The sequence below is a fragment of the Mustela nigripes genome, chromosome 13 (assembly GCF_022355385.1).
Source record: "Mustela nigripes isolate SB6536 chromosome 13, MUSNIG.SB6536, whole genome shotgun sequence".
Taxonomy (NCBI): Eukaryota; Metazoa; Chordata; class Mammalia; order Carnivora; family Mustelidae; genus Mustela; species Mustela nigripes.
Genome location: NC_081569.1, coordinates 129,370,399 through 129,395,340, shown reverse-complemented (window position 1 = coordinate 129,395,340; position 24,942 = coordinate 129,370,399). Strand labels below are relative to the sequence as shown.

General features: G+C 48.5%; 1 protein-coding gene across 1 annotated transcript in view; it reads left to right on the top strand.

Annotated features, from left to right (window-relative positions):
• IFT43 (intraflagellar transport 43) overlaps positions 1-24,942 on the top strand; it is a 79,997-nt gene that overhangs the window by 42,645 nt on the left and 12,410 nt on the right. Inside the window, exons 4-5 of the mRNA XM_059371329.1 lie at positions 14,677-14,709; positions 15,356-15,402. Coding sequence (XP_059227312.1) covers positions 14,677-14,709; positions 15,356-15,402 — 80 coding nt within the window. The remainder of the gene's footprint in view (positions 1-14,676; positions 14,710-15,355; positions 15,403-24,942) is intronic.

The following is a 24,942-nucleotide window of genomic DNA, read 5'->3' as shown; positions in this document are numbered from 1 at the left end:
TGTCTTGGTGGGCATTGAGGTTATTTCTAATTGTTTTAAAGATTTTATTTATTTATTAGAGAGAGAGAGAAAGCGAGCATGAGCAGGGGGGAGAGGGAGAAGCAGACTCCTCACTGAGCAGGGAGCCCGGTGTGGGGCTCGATCCCAGGACCCTGAAATCATGACGTGACCTGAAGGCAGTTGCTTAACCAACTGAGCCACCCAGGTGCCCCAGTTATTTCTAGTTTTTATGCCATTTATTGTGGCTTTTGTGCTGGGCATTTCATTTATTGTGGCTTTTGTGATGGGCACAGCTAAGCACAGTTGTCTTACTTTATCCTTAAAACAACCTGGTAAGATAGGTACTCTTATTGCCCTAGCTTACAGATGAGGAAGTAGAAGCTCTGGAAGGTTAAGTAACTTGCCCCAAGTCCCATAGCTGGTAAGGAACCAGTTACGGGTTGAGCCTGGGCACACCTGGCTGCAGGGTCACTCTCTTAATTCTCTGTGTCTCGCTACCTTCCATTTTTGTGCCCTTGGCTCCTGGTCTAGTACCTTTGCACTCAGTAGGTCCTCGGCAGAGGTTCCGTGAGGACTGTTTGCATGTAGTTCCAGCATCCAGCTTGGTCGGCCTGTGGGAAGAGTAACAGGGGGTGAGCACTTGACCTTCACTTCCTCTGGCCTAGGTGTGTGCAGAGCTGTGCTCTAGCCAGCTGCCGGGCCCCAGGAAGGTGTGTGCAAAGGAAGCAGCCTGCACATAGGGGCCCAAGCTAAGGCCAGGCCAGTCCTGCCACAGAAAGGCCTAATAAGGCTCATCATTAAGTTCAATTAGGCATTGGAAATGATCATTCCTTCTAACCCTGCAGTGCCCTCCAAGAACTGGATCCATTCCCAGGCAGGTGCTTGAGAGCCAGTTCTAGTTACTGGTGCCCAGCAGCCCCGCCTCTGGTTTCGGGCCTCTAAGTCCTTTTCGAGGCTGAGGGCAGAGTAATCCAGATCAGCCCAGAGCGGGGTGCCCCGAGTACATGCGAAAGACAGGCCATTTCCTGAGCTCCGTTCTGGCCGCCCTCCTTTCTTAGGGCCACTAACCCTTTCCCCAAGCACCTATTAGGAGTTGGGATGTCTGCCTGTGTTCTAGTCCCCTTCTGCCAAACACACACAAACGTGTCACCTCAGGGCAAGTCGTGTGGACTCCTGGGTAGAGGCTCCCTGAGGGGTCCGAACTGGGTGATCTCCGAGTTCCCTTTTCAGCACTGGATTTGATCCTGGGAAATCCCAAATGCATAAGCCTTGGGGTATGCCAGATTTCTTCTCAGAGGACACTGAACGGGGAGAGAGAGGAGGAGAGAGCCGGTGTAGGTCTGCTAGCTCAACACCCTCGTGCTCTGTCTCTTCAGCATTAAAGCAGAGTGGTCTCACAGGCCCTCCAGAACTCAGAAGGGATGTTTGAACTTCTGAAAGCTGCTTTTTAGACGGTTACTTGAAACATTTTAGTTTCGAAATCACTGCCTTGAAATGAAGCAGCTGACAGACACTGAGGCAGAGAAGTCCCTCCAGGCACAGAGGCTGGGGGTGCAGCCTGAGTGTGCCACAGTGAGTTTGGAATGAACAGGCCTGTGTGACTAAAGCCCAGGGTTTGTCTAGAGAAGAGGATGGAAATAGGTGAGGTAGAAACGGTCTTGAGTGCGGGACCTTGAACTCTGGGCATACAGTTAATTATTTAGAGAACAGGGAGCCACTGAGGTGTTGACAGGTTTGTGACCAGTGGTGTGAGGGACACACTGTAACACCTCTTCAGAATGCCCTTTAAAAAAAAAAAAAAAAAAAAAGATTTTATTTATTTGAGAGAGAGAGAGAGAGAAGGAGAGCACCAAGGGAGAGGGAGACCAGCCTCCCCGCCAAGGAGAGCCCGAGGCAGGACTCGAGCCCAGGATCTCGAGATCATGACCTGAGCCAAAAGCAGATGCTTAACCGACTGAGCCACCCAGGCACCTCTGAGTGCCTTTTTGATGTTTCATGGTTTGGGCTATTTGCTGGAATAAAAAGACCCATTTCTGCTCATGTGGAATCATCTTAAAGGTGGTCTCCTCTCCATTCTTGATAGCAGAGTGTTCTCTTTTTAGACTAGACAAATTTGTGGAGAGAGTCTGCTCATTTTTTTCTCCCCAAGTTGGACGCCTTTTTTCCCAGCAGATTTCAGTGATGTTGCTCATTCCAATCCCGAGGTTGCACTGTTCCTGTTCTGACTGAAATGCTCACTTTCTCTTAGGAGACCATATGCTTAACTAGATATAGTTGTTTGAGATTTGTTTTTCCATGGGATCTGTGTTCCTTCTCAATTAGGATGACCTCTCATTTGGCTACTGGATGTGCTGTATTAGTTGAGGTTGCATTTGTATCGGCAAGCAATAGGGAACCCCCCTAACAGAGGCTTAAAGAGAAAGAGATTTGTCTCAGGAAACAAGAGGTCCAGGCTCCACAGTCTAGGGCTGGTGTGGCAGCTCCATGGTGATGACAGGGATGGAGCTCTTTCCATCCTCCTGCCCACCATCCTTCCCATTTGGGCCTTCGTCCTCACGTTCATGCCTCATGGTTATATGATGGCTGCTGTACCTCCAGGCCTCACCTCTGTTTTCCAGCTAAGAAGAGGGAGAATGACATGTAGGTGAAGGCATAGGACTGTTTCTTAGCAGGAATTTGTCTTTTGGAAGAGACAGAATGGGGGGATATATTTTCCTGGGACTGCCATGTCTTTCTCATTGGTCAGAAATATGGTGTGTACCTACCCCTCAATGTGAAAGAGGCTGTGGAATTGATTATTTTCAGTTGGACTCGTTGCCAACCCAAACAGAATTAGGGTTTGAATCCAGAAGAAGGAGAAAGGACTTTGGGGTAGGTACCAAGTTGTTTTCTACAGCCAGCCCCATCTGTGGAAGAGCTGTAGAAGTCACTGTGTGAGACTGTCCTATCATAAAAGACTGTGCTGTGTGATACAGAGAGTCAGGTGTGCTAAGGAGCCTAGAAACAATTTCACTGAATTCTAGAAGCTTCCCAGCAGTGGGGAATGCTTTCAAAAGGATTTGAAAGCCAGAACAGGTTGCCCTTTAGACAGGGATAAATGGAATTGGCCGAAATGAAAGAAGGGAACCAAAATGCAGAGAAAATAAAGCAGGAGATGGGAAACAGGAGAGGGGTGTCCGCTGAAAATCCCAGAGGTTAATGCTGAAGGTGAAGTGAATATTGTTGTAGGAAGCAGGGTCCAGCTGGTGGAGAGGCCCTGGGAGTCCGGCAGAGTGTTTCTCCTGTGAGGACGGGCGGCACCATCCAGGCCAGGCGGTGAGGGCGGGCTGCTGGGCATGTCTACTGAGGGCTCCAGGCAAGTTCAGCAAGGGGCAGCAGGAATGTGGGAAGCGGGGGTGGGGAACAAGGGCTCTAGAAGCAAAAAGTATGAAGCAACTCAGCTGGGCGGATGTAGCCAGCACCCACCTCAGGGCTGGGGTTCAGTTGCAGGACCGAGGAGGAAAAAGACAGTGTGTCCAGCCTGGGCAGTGATCAGCAGCATAGGGAGTAGAGACTGGGGTGAGAATAATAACATAGTAATAATAATAATGTTGGCAGCAGCCACTGTTCCCTGAGCACCTCCTGTGTGCCATGTACTGTGCTAAATGCTTTGCACGAATTAGCTCATTGCAATCTTTGAACCACCCTGTGAAGCCGAATGTGGTGGTATCACCGATTTGTAGTTTTTCGTGGCTTGCCTGAGAGCACATGGCTAGTGAATGGTGAACTCTGCTTTGAACCCTCTGACTCCAGAGCCCCACTCGGCCACTGGTTTTAAGCCCCATCAGGGCCCAAGATCAGAGCTTAGCACCCACACATAGGCTGGCCAGATCCCAAGTGGTTGAGCCCAGGGACTCAGGACCCAGAGGACAAAAGGCTGCTTTCTGGGGAGCTCGATTTGGAGGTTTGGAGGGCGTTGCACGACCAGGCAGACATCCTCTTTCCAGCTGCTCAGAGAGAAAGGAAGTAGAGAGGAGTCCTAGTAAGCAGGAAGAAAACACCAGGAACGTTAAGACTGGGTTAACTATACAGGAGAGGAGGGTGAAGGGAAAGTAAATTTCCCTGTGCAATTGGGAAGGTAGTGGCTGGTTTTGATAACCCCTAAGGAACGAGAGGGGAGGACCAAGATGGGAAATGTGCTACGTTTCTGATGTGGGAAGGGAGTTCATGTTTATCGTCTCTAAAAATGATTGAACAGGGGCACCTGGGTGGCTCAGTCCTTTAAGTGGCCGATTCTTGGTTTTGGCCCCGGTCGTGATCTCAGGGTTCCGAGACTGAGCCCCACCGCAGGCTCCGCGCTCACTGCTGAGTCTGCTTGAGATTCCCTCTCTCCCTCTGCTCTCCCCCTACTCGTTCTCTTTCTCTCTCTCAGATAAATAAATACTCTTTTAAAAGGATTGAATGAAGAAAAGAGGGTTTCCTTCCTCCTTTTGCCCTTCCATGTTAACTTTGGGGTCTCCAGACCAGCACATCCCAGGAGTTGAAATTTTGGGGCCAGAAAAGCCAGTTCCAGGGAAGGGTCTGCTGGGGGGACGCGGTGAGACTATGGAATGATATAAATGAGGAACGATGGGGCAAGGTCAGTGTCATTCACAGAGCTGGGGAGAGACCTGGGAAGTCATGGAGTGCGGGCCCCTTCAGTTTAGAGAGGGAGAATTGAGTGAGGCCTGGGATGCTTCGGGGACTCAGGTATAAAATCTGAGAGTTAGAAAAGGTCACCTTGGCCTGCTCCCCAAGGTCATACAGCTAATTAGTGTAATAGAACGTGCCTCTCGTTCTACGGCCCATGCCCGTCCACAAACCTCACATGCACGCATTTATCAAGTTCACGGAAAGGCCATGCGCTATGCTGTTTGTGCAATAGCAAGCCTGTTAGCAAGAAATTATCTTCCCAGCAGTCCTCTGGGACCCTTCCAGAAATGCAGTGTTGATCGTATGAAACAATCTTACTGAATAGACAAACTTTCAGAGGACAAAGTTATGTATCCTGGGCCGGCCAGCCTGCTGTGGGGGACTCGCTGGTTTGTAGCTGGGGCAGCCAAATGCCAGGAGGAGGTGACTAGGGATTCCCCTGACAGAAATGATCTCCTTGTCCTCCTTCTGAGGGACTCAGTCTCTCAGAAATAAAGTGCCTATGTGTACGTCATTCCCTACCTCATACTTCTTCCCTTTTCTTTTTAGTTCTTTACTGAGAAGTAACCAAGGGCAATTTTAGTACAGAAGCAGCCGCTCGGGCATCTGTCGGTCTGAATATACACCCGGAGGACAGCCCCCTCTCGGAATCTAGGTTTTCTCTGGTCTCTGAGGCTGCCAGGGGTTTTACTTTTTGACCCATGTTTCTTTCACCACAGCTGGTCACAGGTGGCTGTACCGGGCCCCCTGGCTTCACGGTGGTCCTCGCAGGAGAGGCCAGGTTTAGAGGTACCAGGGGTGTCCTTGGCCTTGTCCAGGCTCCTCTATAGCAGGGAGTCACCGGGGCGGGTCCAGAGTGTTCAAAGAGGCCTCCCCAACAGCTAGGCGGAAGAGCGTCACCTGAAGTGGCATGTGTCACCTTCTCTTTGAGCGCCCCATCAACCTGGCTGGGTATGAATGTATTCATGGGCCTTTGGGGGACCACAGGATGTAGAGGAGGGGCAGAGAAAACTGTGGGTAAGGGATTGGAAGGAGATCTTTATAGGTCTCTCCATTACAGAACAGAAACTTCTCTTCAGTGATTAAAAATGGACTGAAATCTAGGTCTCCAGAAACACCGATAAATGTTTGTCCCTCACTCGGGGACCCATGATTTCCTCTTGTTTCACACTCCGTCCTCATGGCCACACTTCCCAGAGTTAGGCGCTGAGCCTCACAGTTCCTGTCTTTCCCACCGGCCTGATAAAGTAAGTTCTGTGATTCTACAAAATGCTCATTTTTCACAGTTTACCTTCTATATGGCTGGTAATGCTAGCTTTCCATTGAGGAGCTAAAGTTTTCCTTTAAATAAATGTATTGAAGTAAAAGTAAAACGTGGAGGAGGTGCAGAAATTGCGCAGCTGTAGCAAAATTCTTGAGGGTGGCATTGAAAATGTCAGTTGGTCGGAGAAACACTGCCCTGGAGTGTGGCTTCCCCCCTGCGTTTCCTCCCCAGCCTCTCCCCCAGCGGGAGGACTGACAGAGCCTCTGCCACGCGGCCCCTTCCTGCTCCTTTGATGCCCGATGAGTGGCACAGTGTTCGCTGCCACCTCTCTTTCAGTTGTGGACTTAACTTGAAGGAAAAAAGGGAACCCTGTGAAAATTCGTTTCCAGTCCCATGGTTCTCTCCTGATTCCTGACCAATGTCAGTGTGTATATTTATAGCGCTTATACCATCGGTGACAGCATCTCCTCTACATTTCAGCCACACCAGGTCCCCTGTTGCCTTCCAAACACCCCTGGCCCTTTCTGCCTCCTGCCTCTACTCAGGTTGTTTCCTCCAGCAGGAAGAGCCTTGCTGGAGCCTTTCTGCCTCTCCAAGCGTGCTCGTCTTCCAGGCTTCTAGAAAGTCTCCTCCAAGGGTTGCAGCAAGCATGGCTAGTTGCCTCTTTTGCGCTACCATGACATGTTGCTTCCGTCTCCGTTGCTTGTCCTGGGAAGCTGAGACCAGAAGTAGATGAGGAGTGGGAACCTTGGTCTCTAGATCCAACTCCGTGTCTGGCTAGCCTTGGGACTCTAGTTAGGTTGCTTCCTGGTCTCTCTTTTCTCAGGTAGAAGATGCACAGGGAAGGCAGCAGTAGTAGTCTTTCAGGCACCGCTATTTATGTCTTCTGGAAGTACTACTGCTATTTCTAGAATGTTCTTTTCTCCAGTCAGACTGTAAAATCCTGGGTAAAAGATCCCCAAATCTCACCACCTCTTAGTAATGCCAAATAATCAGTTACCCAATAAAGTGTCTGAATAAAATAATGTTCATTTGAGACAACAAAGATCTAGAGTTCTCAACTCTTCCACTTTTTTGATAGCAGACATATACATACATTTCATGTGTGCCCCTAATTGTTTTTAGCTATTAAAACTTTCAACCTTTTTTTCATCCTGATATAAATAAATGCACCTTTAGAATTTGGATCAGAACAGAGTTGGTATTTTGAATCTGACCAGCAGGGGGCAAACTTCACCCAGGAATTGCCTTATAAAATCACTATACCTTCAACCCACCCAGGCTTGGTAGTCTACCTGGCCTTCGGTTTTCATCTTTCTGCTGGGCATCTTGTTGATGATACCAGCAGAAGCTAAATACGATCTAATATGACCTAAAACCCCAAAATGCCAACACTTGAGTGCTGAGGACTTCCTACTCGTCTTTAAAAGGAGGGAGAAGACACGTACTGAACTCTGAACTCATGAATGGAAGAGCTAAGAGCCAAGGCAAAGGGAGAACATGGGAGCTGCAACTTGCCAAGTGAAATTCCATGGCAGATACCTGACTTTCAGTTGGTATGATAGGTGTGAGGACATCTTAGAGCAGATGACCCAGTCCATGGCCTGCTACTGTCTAGACCTGGTAGCTGAGCTTACAGTGGCAACGTCTCCTTTGCTCAGATTCAGATTTTCACATAAAGGCTCTTTTTGTGGGTCACACAATGTATAAAATAGATCCTTGGTGTTTGATGTGCTAGTGCGCTGTCACACGATCTGGGACACATTACCTCCTTTCTCTCATGCCTCGGTAAAATTGACCTCAAGTGAGGTTCGGAGGCACTTGGGAGATTTTTACTGGACATTTAAAAATGATGCTGGCAGAAAAACCTCAAAAGAAAGTGGTATTTTGATTTCTTTTCCTCCAGAGGAATGATATATTTTGGCAACGTCAGGTAGCTTTGGCTCCTGTTTGACTGGTAGCTCATTCTTGCTCTTTCCCTTGCCAAGTGCTTCTAACTTTGGCCCCCTGGCTGCGGAGTTTCCTCTTTTTGTCACAGGACCCCTGTGAGCCACATATCGTGGCTCTAGCTTTTTTCTCCCATGTAACAAGTTGCACTTCAACCATGTGTCCAGACCCTTCACATCTGGATCAGAGGCCGTGGCCCGTGGGGGCTGGACAAGCAGAGGGCCTTCCCTTGGGACAGTCGGGCCGCTCTCAGGGACATGCCTGGCCCTTTGCTCTATTTTAAGCCTGTTCTGTCTTGCAGCAAGAAGGTGAGTCTAGGGTCCAATATGTGCTGTGGATATTAAGAGACTTCAAGGACACTTCCCCCCATTTATCCCAGTTATGTCCCCTGCTAAAATAGGTTAACGGTGTCTAATTAACCACCGAACATTGTCATGCTGTATAAAGATAGCATCCGGGCTGTTCTCTGAGCCGTGGTACTTTATCTCCATTTAGATCTCTGCAGTATTCCATTAAACTCGAGAGAAACATTTTAACTGAGATGATGTCTACATTAGAGCTGCCTTTCACCCTTCAGCTCGTAACCCGTGGAAACGGCAGCTGAGGCCTTGTGTCTGATCCGGCGGGGAGGACACAGGAGACAGACTTCTCGGGTGGAAGGGTCTGCACATCACAGCATTTCTTCCCCCACCGAGTGCTAGAATGACCCCAGGAATCCGGGCTTCAGTTGTGTTCCCATGTGGCTGCCATCACAGGATGTACCTGTGCCACCATGCTGGTCCCCGGCTGACCAACTCACGCCCATCGAATGGCAGTGCAGTCTCTGAAAGCCAAGAGAAGGGAGTTGTGTTTGAGCAGAAGAACTTAGAAAAGGAGTGTGTAGAGGAAGAAGTGACTTCGCTACATGCCATCTCTTTTGCCACATGCGAGCGGTCATGTTGTAAATAAAACATATAATAAATGCCACAGAACAATTAAATGAACATTAATGTTTTTTCAGGCCTGACAAAGTACAGTACTACTGTAGTGGAAAGGGCATCCTCGTCATGGAAAATAGTAATTGGATTTGAAGCAGAGGCTATGGAATGAGCATCTCCCATCATGTAGAGCTACCTGTGTGCTTCTGGGATGTAGGGATTGAGAGCAGGCGTTGATGGCAGATGGGCTGGAGTTTGTATTCAGTCCCTATGGCTTTCTTGCTGGGTGACCTTAGGTAACCTACTCTACTTCTCTGAGCCTGTCTCCTCGTTTGTAAAACGGAGCAAATCAGAAAAGATAATGTGATAATGAAGTAAAATAATGTACAATAGTATATATCAATAAAATATATATGGCATTATATATGGGGTGCCTGGGTGGCTCAGTTGGTTAAGCCTCTGCCTTCGGCTCAGGTCATGATCCCAGGGTCTTGGGATTGAGCCCCGCATCAGGCTCCCTGCTCAGTGGGGAGCCTGTCTCTCCCTCTGCTGCTCTGCCTGCTTGTGCCCTCTCACGCTCTCTGTCGAATAAATAAATAAAATCTTAAAAAATATATACATATATAGTATAATATAAAAGTAATGTATGTAAAGAAAATAATATAATAACAGTGCTAGGTACCCACCAATCTCAATAGATGTTAACTGCTGATGGCATCAGTCATCAGCCTTCCTGCGACAGGCTTGTGGGGCAGGACCTGGGAATGGGCCTCCCCCTGAGGAACAAAGATGGCGATGGGAAGCCAAGGGGAGGAAACGTAGCATGGGTTAGAGAGAAGCAGGGTGAAAACCAGGAGTGACCAGTTGCGGGTTGGGCTGAACAAGGCTTTACATGAAAGTAGGGATAGCTAGACAACGCCCGTGCCAAGTCACCCACCGGGTCTGTGTGTCACTGGCTCGCAAGCAAGAAGCCCGCGTGTCCTTACCCCTGTTACCCTAGCCCCACAAGGTGGGAGGTGAAGGGGAACATTCCTGTCACTGTCCGGAGCTAAAGCTTCATTCTGCAAAATGGCCAAAGCAATCAGCAAGTGATGGAGTAGCTCTTAAAAAGAAACCTGGCATTTAATTAACTTTTCCAAGTGCTGGTTCAGCAACCTCTATGTTTTAAATTTTGAATATTGAACAAGCATCTCTAATCGGATCTACACTGCTCCTGGGCCTGCCTGCCTGAAGAGCACCTGCTTTGGCTAGGAACAGCGTGGAATCTTGTCTGGATTTCGGGGAAGCCGACTCAGGATTACGCAGGAATGGAGGCTGCAGTCTGTGAAGCTTTTTCTTCCCTCCCCTCAACCTTTAGGTCAAGTGAGAGTTCATTAACACTTTGGTTAGAAGGAAGGGGGCATCTCAGCAGGATAGGGCAGGAGGGTTTCCATTTTCCTGCCTAGTACCCGTAGTTCAGCTTACTATCTGCGGTGAGGTGTAGGGCATTGACTCTCATGTGTGACTGGGTCCCATTTCTAGAGATTACTGCCTCAGAGGGCCTGGGGTGAGGCACAGCACAGAGACACTGAAAAGAAACCCAAAAAAACAAAAACAAAAAACCCTCAGTGATTCTTTTGCACACCGCTGGTTAAGAACTATTGGTTTAAAGGATTCTCTGTAGCTTTCAGTTCTCTGTACGTTCTATTGCCTTCCGTAAGTGTGGCAAGTCAGGAATGGGCCGTCTGCCCAGTAAATCCAAACAGATGTCTGGGTGCCCTGGGGACATCTGAAAATGGCGGATAACTCCTTTTGAAAAGGCTGGGGGCAGTGTGTTTGGAATCCCGGGTGGAAGTCGGGAGATGGGGCTTCCGGCTACAGCCTCGGTACTCACCAGCTGGGTGATTTGGATGAAGCACACTTGGCCGTGCCCCATGGCCCTTTCTGTCACATAGTGTCTCTGAAATCGGTGTTGCCTCTTTTCCACAGCGGGGCTGAGCACGTGGCAGTTGGCAGACAGGAAGGGGAAGAAACCTGAAGAATGATCCAGCTGCCTAAGATGGTGTCCCCCATGTTACGGTTGTCAGGTTCCCAGCACCCCCCCCCCCCAGGAGCCACTTCTGAAGATGAAGGCACGTGGCCAGGGGGTGTAGTAAGAGACCAGAAGCCCAGGGCAGAGCTGACTGCAGCCCTGTAGACAGCCTGCCCTGGGCCTGGACCAGGTCACATGGTTTCCTCAGATGTATGTCTGTCAGGAAAATGAGCCAGACCCACAGTTTTCTACTTCACATCCCCAGTCTGTGGGAGGCAGGACTTCAGTCCAGATCCTTCTTTAGTTACCCATCCTCTTGAGCTCTGATAGACCGCTGCATTTTGTTTTTATTTTGTTTTTAACCTGTCACCAACAATTTAAAAATATACTCTATGTCTGTATTTAAAACTGGGGGAAGGAGTTTGTGTAATACTTACCCTTACTATTTGCAGGACATTCTCTTTCCTATTCTACTTTATGCTTTTAAAAAACAAAAAGAGGGGCACCTGGGTGGCTCAGTCGGGGTTAAGCATCCGACTGGTGATTTTGGCTCAGGTTGTGGTCTCGGGGTCATGGGATTGAGCGCCATGTTGGGCTCCCCACTCAGTGAGGCGCCTGCTTGAGCTTCTCTCTCAGCCTCACCCTCTGCCCCTCCCCCTCACTCTCTCTGTCAAGAATAAATAATTAAAGGAAAAGATAAGAAAGGCTGGAGGCGATCCACTAAATTGATTCCATGACTCACCATGGGGCATGACCTATAGTTTGAAAATCACTGTGCTCGATTCTATGTCCTTGGGAGACCTGAAGTACTTTTGGGGACCAGGCAGGTCCAGTATGTCTGTGAAGCAGGATTTTATTTCAGAATAACACCTTCAGTTACGTTACTGAGGTGCCCACACAGACTGTTAGTTCCATGTTCACATTCCTCTAAAGACACACACTCTGCCAGTTCTAAACACGCTTCCTACTCAGCCTTCCATTCGCTTCTCTTGCTTTTAGGTTGCCATAAAGCTACACGAAATACTTCACTTGCCTCTTAACTTCCACTGTAAGAGAGCCAGCAGTGCAGAGTGAAGGATAAGGGGCTTCTACGCGCCCCCCAGTGTCGGGCAGGGCCGGGAGCTCAGGCTCATCACAGCCACACTCCACTTCCCCAGAGTTTTCCATGTGGGAATGCAGGTCCAGTTTGCAGGCTTTGTGTTTGAAGAATCCAGAAGTCTGGGTTTTTGTAGAGCATCTCCCAATTTGGGCAACAGATTCGTGTTAAAACCAAAACAAAAATAAACAACAGTGTGGTCGAGCAACAAAGGGCAGGCTTGCTAGATAAGGCCAGAAAACGCTCAGCTTTGTCAAAGGCAGGGTGTTCCGGGGCCAGTTCTCCAGGCCTTTGCCCGAGTTCCCACTGGACTGCCTGTCCATCTCCCAAGTAGAAGGCTTGCCCAGAATCTGCTATTTCTGGCAGAGAGAGTGCGAGAAAATGGGGGAGAACGGGAGAGCAGGCCGCCTGAGAGCATCCCCGCCTTCTGACCTTGAGGGCCCCATTTTGATCTTGCTCCTTGTCATGGGGTGAGATGAAATTTGGGAGGGTCTTTGGGCTCCTCCTGGAGCAAGAGAGAGGAGATCGTGAGCTCCGCAGCAATTATGCTGAATGTGAAACTCATCCCCGCTCTGGATGTTGAGTGGATAAATGGCCATTAATCAGCCTTCCCCTGAAGATTCGCATTACCTTTAGACGGAATCGCCACTACTTTGGCCATGGCCCATTGCTTAGGAAGGAACGATGCACTAACAACTACTAAGGGCGATCAGAGATGCTTTGTCTCTTATGTACAAAGTGCAGGTGCCTTAATCACCTTGTTCTTCTCGGACCCTATATTCATCTGAGCCCTCCTGCCATTGGTGACATGTTACCAAGGCATTTGGATGGTGAGTTGGTAGAGTTCAACTTCACCGGGACAATTAGAGGCAGTGGTCCTGGGGAGCAGACGTGAGCTGAAAGCAGAACCTCTGTCCTTCCACACTGATAGAGGTGGCTTTGGCGGCTGTTAGGTTTCTTGACTTAGAGCAGTATCGGAAAGGAGGATCATCCAGCAGTACCCCGGTGGCGATGCCTTGGGCACCCCGTTGCAGTTTACCTGTGATGCCCCCTTCTGCCTTCTCCGTCCCATTTGTTCTCCTCCCCTGACTTGCTTCGTCTCTTTACTGTCCTATGAGGAGTCAGAACTGCAGCCTGGGAGCCCCCCTCAGAGTTGTTTTAGCTTTAGCTTTAGCTTTAGCTTTAGCTACCCATGCTCTTCTCCCTCCCAACGGAGGCCAAAATTCTCCCCCATCCCCTTCCTTAACAGTGCAGTTGGTGTGGTCTAAATTTCACGGACACCAGTCCTTTTAAACTTGTCTTTAATTTCAGATTATACTCAGAGAGGGGGAGGCGTTGTTTGCATTTTGCAGGAATTGCTGGTTGGTTCCAGTGTCACTTGCAGGAGAGGCTCTGTCAAATGCCTTCCATGCACTCTGACTCCTGACACTGCCAGCACCCTCTGCCCATGCTCATCGTGGTGACTGACTTCGGATTTGAAAGAAGTGATTAAAAAACCAACCAACCGGGACGCCTGGGTGGCTCAGTTGGTTAGGCAGCTGCCTTCGGCTCGGGTCATGATCCCAGCGTCCTGGGATCGAGTCCCACATCGGGCTCCTTGCTCCGCAGGGAGCCTGCTTCTCCCTCTGACTCTGCCTTCCACTCTGTCTGCCTGTGCTCGCTCTCACTCTCTCTTACAAATAAATAAATAAAATCTTTAAAAAAAAAAAAAAAAAAAAAAAAAAACCAACCAACCAACCAACCAAATCTACTGGGGAAATTTTCAGACATACAGAAAAGTAATCAACATGTACCCAACACCTAACTTTAATTATTGTCAACATTTGGCCAGTCTCATTTAGAAGACTTTAGATCTGTGTTTCTCAGAGGGTCAGTAGCGACCACCTTACATTAGGATTACCTAGGGATTTGTTTAAAATGCATTTCCCCGGGGGGAACCTGGGTGGCCTGGTTGTTAAATATCTGCCTTCGGCTGAGGACATGATCCTGGGGTGCTGGGATCGAGCCCCACATCGGGCTCCCTGCTTGGCAGGAATCCTGCTGCTCCCTCTCTCACTGTTTTTCTCTCTGTCAAATAAATAAATAAAATCTTAAAAAAAAAAAATGTATTCCTGGACTCCTTTTTCCCTAGACCAGTTGATCCAGAAAGCTCTCTCCTCCAGGTCCAGTGATCTGCATGTCTACCAAGCTTCTCAGATAGTTCTTAGGCACATTGAAGTTTGAGAATCACAGCCTTAGATAAATGTCTGTATATCTTTAGGCTTCCTGTTCTCATTACCTGCCCATCATCCTTCACGGGGTCTTCTGGTGCTTCAAGTGGAGGCTCTGGAAAGACCCAGAGCTTACGGCTTGAACTGGCTGGTCAGTTCTTCTCTTTTTACTACTGCGAAACTGCCCATGCTAACAACTAAAGCTCCAAGGGAAGACCCAAGGCCTCAGTCCTAAGAAAGTGCTCTATAAACTGGCCCATTGATTGTTGAAAGGAGGGCACCATATCATCAATATCCATTTGAGTTCTGAACTTCCCAATCTATACTTAAACTTGACGGTTTAAGTTGGAGTTACAGTGAAATAAGGCTATAAGTAGGCATTATGATATCTGTAATTCTCCCATGCTGGTTATGGGCCTTGGTCTAGAAAGAGAAGTCCAGGTCAGTAAAGCGCTCGGAGTAGGCTGATTTGCCCTTGCTTTTGAAACCCCCTTTCCAGCGTACCCCGCCAATGCATGAGACTAGTAGGTTCTCATGAACCTCGTTTTTCTTTTTTTCAGGTCAGGAAGGAGGGCTTCTGAAGAAATAGAAGAGTATGTTTCCAGCATTCTTTTGCATCCTTTGGTAACCTTTGCTAGCAGTGCAGTCTTGGTGGTCATTATCTACGCAGCCTTTGTTGGACTCAGCATTAGAAAATAGAATGAATCTGGCTTTCATCTGGGCCTTTAGTGATGCACACTGGATCCAGGGTTCAGTTAATGCTGTTTCCTTAGCTGAAGGTCTAGACCCTGGCATTAATGTCCATGTCCTTCTCCGGGGTTTTTAGAACTGTATGTCCAGGTATCAGAGTGCTGACCCATGTATTTTTCTGTGTTGATTCCGATGGGGAGAAACAATGCAAGGCTTCTGAACCTAGCCTTCTCCTAAGACTTGTAACAGAAAGGAAAGGAGAAGGTTTCTAGGTGAAGACAGACTGTAAAGGCAAGACCACTGAATTTCACGCCTGCCCCCCCCAGGGGTGAGAGAAGCATTCATATCATATTCTATGGAATAGTGCTCCGCCCGGCTTGTACAACCGTATTGGCAGACCCAGTTGCCTAATTAGGTTTGACCAAGTTGATAGAGGAAAGTGGGTCCAGAGACCTCATCTAGGAAAAACGACAGACACAGTAATAATTGGAGTGGTTTCTTTCTGCATGTGAAATTCATTTTCTTTCCTTTCCTTCTTTTTGGGGGCAGTCACCGCCTCAGACAGCAGAGCTTGGTTGGATCAGATGACGGAGGAGGTAAGTTGTGTTGGGAGGAAATCAAAAAGGCTTTCGGAGAGTTTCCACAGCCCCCAGAGCCTTTCCTGGGCCGCAGCTAAGGCCCTGTTGGCTGCACCCTTCCTGGGAGGCAGTGGCCCCATCCCTTCTCGTCTCTGTGCCTTGCTGAGCACTGCTTCTGCCTGGAGGACCTCACCCCCATGGCTTTCCACCAGCCCTGCATGTCCCTCTCTTACTCCGATGTTTCTTCCCTGTGTTCCCAAGGCTTCCTGCGCCAACCTCCAAGATGATAACAGCAGCACTAGCTAATACCTATTAGGTGTTTATTATCTACTAGGCACTTGATGTACTGTCCTACCAGCTTCTAAATGTTAAAGCACTTAATCATCACAACAGCCCGTGAGATGGTACTGCTGTCCCCATTCTACAGTTGAGGAAACTGAAGCACAGAGAGGTGAAGTCAGGTTTTTTCAGTTCACCATGAACTCTGTGCTCCAATGTGGGTAGTTTCTACCGCTGTGTAAATACTCTTTTCTTCTACAAAGTCTAATCTGCTGCTAAAACCGCTCAGCGGATTTGCTCTTTTTCAGCTCTAGAAGCTCTGTGTCTTAGTTCCGTGTCTTCCATTCAGTTCCTTGTTTTGATCACGTTTTGCTTCATTCTTGATGGCAGCCTTTATAGTCACTGTTATTAAAGTCCTGTTCTGCTAATTCTACCGTCTCTCTCTTTCCTGTGTCTCTACCAACTGACTTTTTCTTCTGGTTGCAAGTTCTGTTTTTTTCCTGCTGCTTCACATGATTAGTAGTTTTTGACTGGATGCTGGTCATTTTGAGTATTAGTTCCTATGTTGAGTGTCTGGATCTTGTCTTTCTTTAAAGACCCGTATATCTGTTTTAATAGGCAGTTAATGTATTTGTTGGTCAACTTGATCATTTTGAGAATTGTTTTTAAGCTTTATTAGGGCAGATCAAGAGTTAACCCTAAACACTAAGATACTCAGGTGTCCCTGCCTGGTGGTTCAGCCAGGACTCTCCGCTCTGCTTGAGGGGAGCTGAGCCTCTTCCAGTCCTTTATAAGCTATGGGGATGGCTCACCTCACACCTTCTTGGTAGTAATTCTTTGCCCAGCCGTGTGGAGTTTGACCCTATACACACACAGCTTCGAATGCAGTCCATCTAGGGGCGCCTGGGCGACTCAGTCAGTTAAGCGCCCGACAATTGATTTCCGTTCAAGTCATCATCTCAGGGTCATGAGATCAAGCCCCGCGTTGGGCTCTGCACTGGGCATGGAGCCTGCTTGAAATTATCTCTCCCTCTGCACCTCACCTGCATATACATTAAAAAAAAAAAAAAAGGATGTAATCGATCTGGATTTTTGTACCCTTCCGCCACATGGTGCCTCTGCTTCTCAAATTCCAGCCACCTTAGCCTGCCTACATCCTGACCTCTGCTTCCTCAACCCAGTGAGATCGCCATGCTTCCCTAGGGTTTCCCCCTCCTTGGGCCAGAGTCCAGGAAGTATACATTAAGCAGAAAGCCAGGGCTGACGATAAGTCTCACTGCATATCCCTTCACTCAGGGATCCCCGTCCTGTGCTACCTGTTGTCCACTGCCTGCACACAGCTGTTCCTTCCGTTATTTCCAGTTTCCTAATTGTTCCTGGCAGGAGTCCAGTGCCGGTTACTACTTCGTGGCTGGAGGTGGCACCCCCAAAGCTTTCAGTAACTAACCTTACCATGGGACCACAAAGTGAAGGGCAGCATTCAATCTAGAAGCTTAGATTATGACCTGAATGTTAGCTGCCCCACAGGCCCTGGGGCGTGTGCAACATCCGAACTACACTAGCATGCTGATGAACCACAGACGCCCAGCCACCAGCAATCAGAATCTGGGGCCCAGAGGTCTGTACTAATCTCAGTACTACTTCTTGGATGAACATTCTGCCCACCCGAGCTTGTCAAGCCTTTAGTGGCTCTAAAGTCAGGATTGAGGACGGGAAAGGACAGGAATCGTGAAAAGGTACTTCTGCCTTGTGTCAAAGGGGTTTTCGGGTTGAAAGGTAGTCACCGGAAGTCAGGAATTGAGCATCCACTCAGAGATTTACTAAGAGCTCACGAGCCTGACTTCATCACTCTTCAGCATTTGTTCCTGTGTTGCCTAGACTCTTGCTGATAAGCTCATTCCTTTATACCGGCTCTTCCTCCTTAGCTCAACTCACTAAACTCCTTGTAGCCGCCAAACCCGCCCACCCACTAAGAATTCCCAGCAACCCTGTGAGATCAGGAGATCAGGTGTCCCGCACCCCTGTTGCCCAGGTCTCCAGGAGGCCCCGGGCCAGTGCTGACCTGCGGTGGCTCAGTGATTACTGGTGCTGCCTACACTTTCGATCCGCCCATCCTCACAGGCTGTTGCTTCAGCCACTGGTCGCGGGGGACGATGGGCTAACCATCCAGAAGGATGTGCCAAAGGGCTCAAGGAGGCAGGGGCCCTGCTGGACATCGACAGAGCTGCTGGTGCGGGGCAATGATGCCGCTGCCCACTCTGAGATACTCATTACATTCAGGGTCTCCAGAAGGTTCTCTCAGCTGGTACCTTCTTCAGGCCTTTCCCTACCCTACCTTAAACCTCTTTCTTACTCCCTTCAGCAGAGTGAAATCCTCCTATTTCCACTATTTTCAACATGTGAAAATGCTACATTTCAAGGAGTAACTGTTTCGTTTAATTTTTTTAAAGATTTTTTTTAAAAAGATTTTATTTATTTATTTGACAGACAGAGATCACAAGTAGGCAGAGGAAATAGGCAGAGAGAGAGGAAGAAGCAGGCTTCCCGCTGAGCAGAGAGCCCGATGCGGGGCTCAATCCCAGGGCCCTGGGATCATGACCCGAGCTGAAGGCAGAAGCTTTAACCCACTGAGCCACCCAGGCATCTCTCAAGGAGTAACTGTTAAATGTTCCACCAAAACCTTCCAAGTGCCGGAGTATACACACATTCTAGATGTGTCTCAGCATAAGCTAGTGCCGCCTGCTGTGGTGGCAACTCTGCTAGCCATCTTATGTAAGCCCCTCACTGGTCGTGTTACAGCATCGAAGCTTTGAGATCATTACACAAAAGAGCAGGACTCCGGGGAACTCTGGTCTTTTTACCCACCAGAGACCACTCTGCCTCCTACCACATGTTGTTACCACTCATCATCAGACTCGCTTAGTTCTCAAAACTATGGAAAAGTTTTTAAAAATCAACTTTATTGAGGCCTAACTTACATACAATAAACCGAATCCATTTAAAGCATAGCATTTGAGTTTTGACAGATGTATATGCCCGGGAAACCGCCGCCACAGTCACCATATAGAACATTTCCATCACCCTGTGACCCAGATTTCTCATGCCCCTCTCCAGTCCGTCCTTCCCCTGTCCCTGTCTCCCGGCAACTACTGTTTGTTGTCACTATGCAGTGGTTTGCATTTTCTGGAACTTTCATGTAAGTTGAAACGTATGTACGTATGCTTTTGTGTCTGGCCTTTTTTCACTCATTGTAATGACTGAGTTTATCTAGGTTTTTGTCTATGCCATTAGCCTGTTCCATCTATTTATGAGTAATATTCTGGTGTATGGACATCCCACATTTTGGTGATGTATTCACCTGGTGTTCATTCATTTATTTGGATTGTTCATTATCCCCATTTTAACAAGAAAAATAACCTTGCCGAAGGTCACACAGTAAGTGACAACACTTGGAAGGCATCTCTGCTCACCACCTCACCACCGATGCCACCCAGTGCAGCACTGGGATTTGAACACAGATCTTGCCCCCGGAGTCCTTGCTCGTGGCCTTGGGGCTATAGCAAATGGTATTACTCTCAGCTATGCTGGCATCTCCTTCCACAGGTGTCTCATGTTAATGTCAGCTCTCACGTTTGTAGCACAGAGTACCTAGCATGATTGATGGGATGCTTAATACAATTCCATTAAGGAAGGAGAGAAGAAAGATACCTATTTTCAGAGAACACCACCTAGTATTTTTTTCCCCTTCATAAACTTGAAGTGTGAAATTAGTGATTTGGCCTTTATTTTGGCTCTGGAGGTTTGACGCATAAAACCCTTCGTCAGAGTGCACTTGATTTTACCTTCTAGGAGGGATGCCTCTTCCCCGGCATAAATCTGTTTTCCGTGCAGTTATGCCTGAGTCCTTTAATGGAAAAATCAGTTCATATGTTACACTTCACACCCGACTTCGTCCATTTCACTATACGTGAATGTTTAGAATCCATTATGCGGTAGGAATCATATGTTACATATAACTAGTTTCTAGAATTATCTTTGCTCAGAGAATTACTTGGTTGGCTAGCGAAGGCTTCTCCTTTGAACTTGGAATAACCAGTGGGTGTGGACGCTCCGTGAATGATTGCTCAGAATCATCCATGGAGTCTCATTCAGCAATGGTATTAAGCAGATCTTTGGGCGCCTTTGAGGGAACCTACTGGTGCGTAATAAAGTCACACCCAGGTTCTTCGAGGTTGTCAGTGCGAAGAGCGCTGTCCACTGGGAACGGGCTGCTAGTTTCCCTATACTTGGTAGGGCTGGCTGGGCAAGCAATCCCAAAAGAGAATGTATCTGGGGGAATAGAAATGAGAAGCCAAGGACTAGGGCCTTCTTCAGACAGGTGGTCTCTTCTACCCCCTGCCTTCTAGTTAATTTTACTGCGGAAAGCTAGCAGGTGTTGGGCAGCGCCCCCTGTGGCCACAACTGCTCCAGATGCTGGAGATGGTGGCAAGTAAAACAGCCCTGGCCCTCCCAGAGACTCTGATGTAGTGAGAAATAACCCCCTCTTCTCCCTCCCGGTCTTCTGTAGGGAACTTTCAGTAACCCTGTCTCTCAGATCTGTTTCTAAGCATCCAGCCTCCTAGTCTTCACTCGTGGTACAAACTCTCCTTTGGTGGGGAGGATGCCCAGGGAGAGAAGAGAAGCACTTCCTCCCCGCCATACATGCCTCAGGCTTCCAAGGAGAGAGAACAGAAAAGTAGAAGAAGGAAAAGGCTTTTAGGATAAGGTGTGTGACATTTAGAGGTGGTTTCAGAGTCTGTTGGTTAACTAGAAGGTACTTCGTGGGACCCTTTGCGAGGCCATGGCGTCCACAAGCTCGTACACCTCGAGGGGCCAGGCAGATACCACACACACAGGAAACAGCAGAAGTGTGAGGCAGTAAAGAACAGCTGGGCCTGTGGTAAACCTAGAGAGGAGATGGCGCCGCCTGAAATTTTTCACATTCATATTTCAAAAAATGGCTGCATTTTTAAAAATCTGCTCATAAGCAGCATAAAATGCATCTGCCAGTTGGATGAGGCCAGTGGGAAGCGACCTGCAAGTGCTCCATGAGGCTTTGTAGGGCTGTGCTCTGCAGGAACGCAACATTGCTGGGGAGACAGAACATGGAGACGGAAAGCATGGAGTTAAGGGGCGAAGACACAGTATACCGGGTGGCAGAGGCAGCTGGAGGCGGTAGGCCAGGCAGCCTTTGACCAGGTGAAGAAGAAAGCGAAGGGCCTTGTGGGTGAGACCTGGCAGGCGGAGAGACTCCATGCGGAGAATGAACAGGGAATTTCGGTAACCACAAGAGAAGCAGGTTCTGCAGAGGAAAGCCCTGGTTCTGGTCCATTCTCAGCTACAGGAAGTAAACGTCCCACATAAACTGCCTTTCATGAAGTCTAGAGATGGCCAGTCATCTAATTTGCTGATTCTCAGGGGAATCGCCCATAGCTTGAGTTGACACGAGCTTCAGGAAGTTGGGAGTCATAACTGGAACAGCTGAGAAGGATGGACAGCCAGATCCCCCAGAAGACTGCAGGGTTCCAAAACTGTTGGACAGCCACACTCATCTTTCCTTCTTAGACGACCATCCTTTGGTGGCACAGTTATCCATCCCTGTTCCTGGAATCAAGTTTCTGATGGGCACTAAGGTCTTCAGACTTCTTTGTCATGGAAGGTTGTATGGTGTTAGAAGAAAGAGCATCAGATTTGGGATGGGATGGGGTTGAATGCAGCCTCTACAAGTGACTTTGGGCAAGTCATTTCCCTTCATTGGTTCATTTCACGACCATTTATTGAACACCTACTATGTGATGCTTAGGGCTGGGTGTTGGGGATATGATGTGGAAGAAACCATTCTTAGTCTTTGCCCTCATACTGCTTCCAGCCTAGTGGGGGAACTGGGGACTAAACAAATGGTCACACAACGAAAAAAAGGAAGGACAAGGAGTGATTGAGCCCACTGAAGGTGGGGCATGGGTGCTCTGAGAGAGAATGGCGTGGAGACCCGACTTGGATCGGGTGATGAGGGAAGGCTGCTCTGCAGCAGTGGTTTTTATACCTCAGCCTGAAGGGGGGGGGGGTGAAGCTGCCCTGAGAGGGGGATATGAGTTGGGGGGCCGGGGAGGGGGCCCGGAAGAGGAGACAGCACATGCAAAATCTTGTCAGCTCTCCAACTCCAGGAGTGTTTCCAGTCCTGTGTGGCCTCTTCCAGCTCTAAAGTCCAGCTCTCAGAAAGTGAACTCTGGGTAGAACGCAAAGCTTTGAGATGAGGTTTGAGAAGCACACAAATGGGAGAGGAGCACTTCCCTGTCTTTAAGAAAGATGAATAGTATTCAGGTTGAAGCAACTTCTGGAAACACAGTTAGATACGGACTTGCCTTTCAAATAGTTCATCTGAGAGTGAAAGTCAAGTTAGGAAAGAACCTGAGTCCCAAAGATGTCTTTCAAAAGTAGAAAGTCTCTGAGAACAGGAGCTTTAAAAAAAAAAAAAAAAAAAAAAGGATTGGCTCTTTCTTGCATTTAACCGTTGCATTTTGGTGTGCCACAGGACCATGGGTGCAATGCTCACCATCTCTTCCCAGCCGCTCTCTGCCCCTCTTGGGCATCCCATTCCCACCAGAGAGGGCTGTGCTCTTTGAAACTCAGGCCCAGTTTTGACAGAATCGAATACCTCAAAGCCTTAGGAATAATAAATCCTTATGGCCAGCCAAAAAGTGTTTAATTCCTAAAGGACCAAGCTGAGTTGAGCCACTTCTAGCCAGGGGCAATTGGGGACTTAATTCTGTAAGTGTAGCAATCTGGATGATCTGAGAGCTCTGAGTTTAAGGGTAATTGCTCAATTTTCTATCCATGTCAACAGGGAAAATAGGTAAAAGTGGCTGAAAACAGCCAAACAATGAGGCTGGATGAGATGCGAGATGCTGGACTGTCAGTGGAATTAGAAAAATGCCATCTGTAGAGGGCTGTCGCTCCCTTGCCTCTGTCTTCCCCTCTCCCTGGGCATCACCAGCTCTGGGCTTTCTAACTTTCTTTTGGGCTCTTTTTCACTCCGTGCTTAATCTTCCCACCATGCCCTCCCTCCCTTATCCTGCGAACTGTGAAGTCACTCTGAGCCTACACAGCTTTAATGGGGAGAAAGAGAAAGTGGAGAGAATTCTTTAAGTACAGATAAATTGGAACCCTGACATCTCAGTTCCTTTCTCTCGCTTCATAAGAATGTTCCATTAAGTCCGCGTTCAGCGTATGGGACTTGACTTCTTAGATTGTCCCCAAACCTAGTTTTCCTTTGCTTCCCTAATCTTTTTAAACTATTCTAACCAGCACTAATTTTTTGATGAAATAATGTTCCTTAAAATCAGTTTGTTTTGGGGCACTGGGTGGCTCAGCAAGTTAAGCGTCTGATCACAGCTCAGGTCTTGATCTCAGGGTCGTGAGTTCAGGCCCCGCATTGGGCTCCACACTAGGGATGGAGCCTACTTAAAAAAAAAAAAAAAAATTTTTTTTTTTTCCTAGGTTCAGAGTCACTAGGAGTGGATTCTAAGGTCTTTCTAAACCTATGCCTTCCCACCCTCCCCCAACACATACACGAGCGGGAGCCGTTACATATCCAGCCCAGAAGAGGCGTGGGACGGGGTGGGACTTGCTGGTGCAGGGGTTAGCTGTCCCATCGGTTGTATCTGTGCTTTGTTCTGCTTACAAGATACTGGGTGACAGATTGGAGAAAGAAGTCGTTCTTGTAGGAAACGGTATTGACAGTTAATGTTTGTGTTCAGTGTGAGCCAGGCCCCTGCACCGCGTCACCTGCAGTAACCCTCCCAGCAGTTCTTGGAGGAGACACTGTGATTATCACCCCTGTGCACAAGAGGAAATCGAAGCCTTGTGAAGGGAAGTCACTCACAGAAGTCACATGGCTAAGAGGCAGGGATGTCCTGGTGAATGTCCAACAACCGGCTCTCCAGGGGAAGCGAGTCTCATTGGTCATGTTTGCCAGTGGTCTCGGGCTCCACCAGGACATCACTGATCTCGGAAGATCTTCCCGGCTCATCACAGAGCCGGGATGAGATGGCCTGGAGCTCAGCAGCGTATCAGATTTCTGCCACACAGGCACAATAGAGGTAAAGAATTGCAGGAGCATGGGTAAAGTAAAGTATAAAATTCAGGAAGTGCTCAGTTTCAACAGTTGATTGCCTGTGTTTTGAATACAATGTCTCTAGCTCGAAGAGTACATAACTTAGTCATTGATGATGCTTATGTTTAACGATCCGCATGCCATATTCCTAAACATCAAGCTGGTCGCTCTTATAAGGCAGCACAGCTGGAATTTAGATGTCCCTGTGACTCCCGAGCACTCTGCTGTCACAGCCCTTCTCCTTGTAAAAGTATCGGCGGGGGTTTTCAACCCTGCTTATTGAGGAAGCTGGACCCCCCTCCTTTTTCTAGCCCCCCCACCCCGTGGCATTTTCCCTCCCACCCCAGTTCTCAGACCAGCCCTGTCCTGGGCTCTGCCGGCCCTCTCGCTGTCACGTCTCACCTGCCGGCATCCCCCAGCTGACAGGCAAAAGCCAATGTGACCAGGCCCGTGACGGGAGGCAGAATCCTCAGGTTTGACCGTTCCCCTCTCTCTCGTTATGCTTCGCTTTCTAGCAAAGCCGTGAAGGTGTCTGGTGCCTCTGCTGAGTCTTCCGGAGAGGAGAGCCTACCTCAGGGCACGAGGAGGGAGTGTCACTGGGCTGACGCAGGGAGCACTGTGAGGCTGGACAGTTTGGGAAGTTGGTGAGAACCAAGGCCCCACAGGCATCCAGCTGGGCCTGAAGGGCGGTGCTGGTAGCTCTCCCACGGCCTGCCCCTCTGAGGCGCAGCCCAGGAGAAGGATTGACACCACAGGCATGCCTAGGACATGGAAGAGCCCCCGCGGGGGGTGGGGTGGTGGGGAAGGGGGTTGAACTGGGTCTCGGTGTGAGCTGGAGTCGTCATGGAGCCACAGGTGGAATCTGTGCATGTTAATTATACTGGCATGAAAGCATTTTTATTACAGTGACTAAACAAGAGATTTGGCGTGCTCAAGCCGTAGGCCATAACTATGGCTGGAATATTTGGGAAGACACTGCTGTGAGCAGATGTGACAGAAGGGGTGGTTTTTAAATTTTTTTTTAATACATCATGAGATATATTCTAATGGGCATAAGAGAAAAAGGAGCATTAATAGATATAGACTCTCAAGGTCACAGGGCTGACTTCTCTATTCTCCAGTATGGA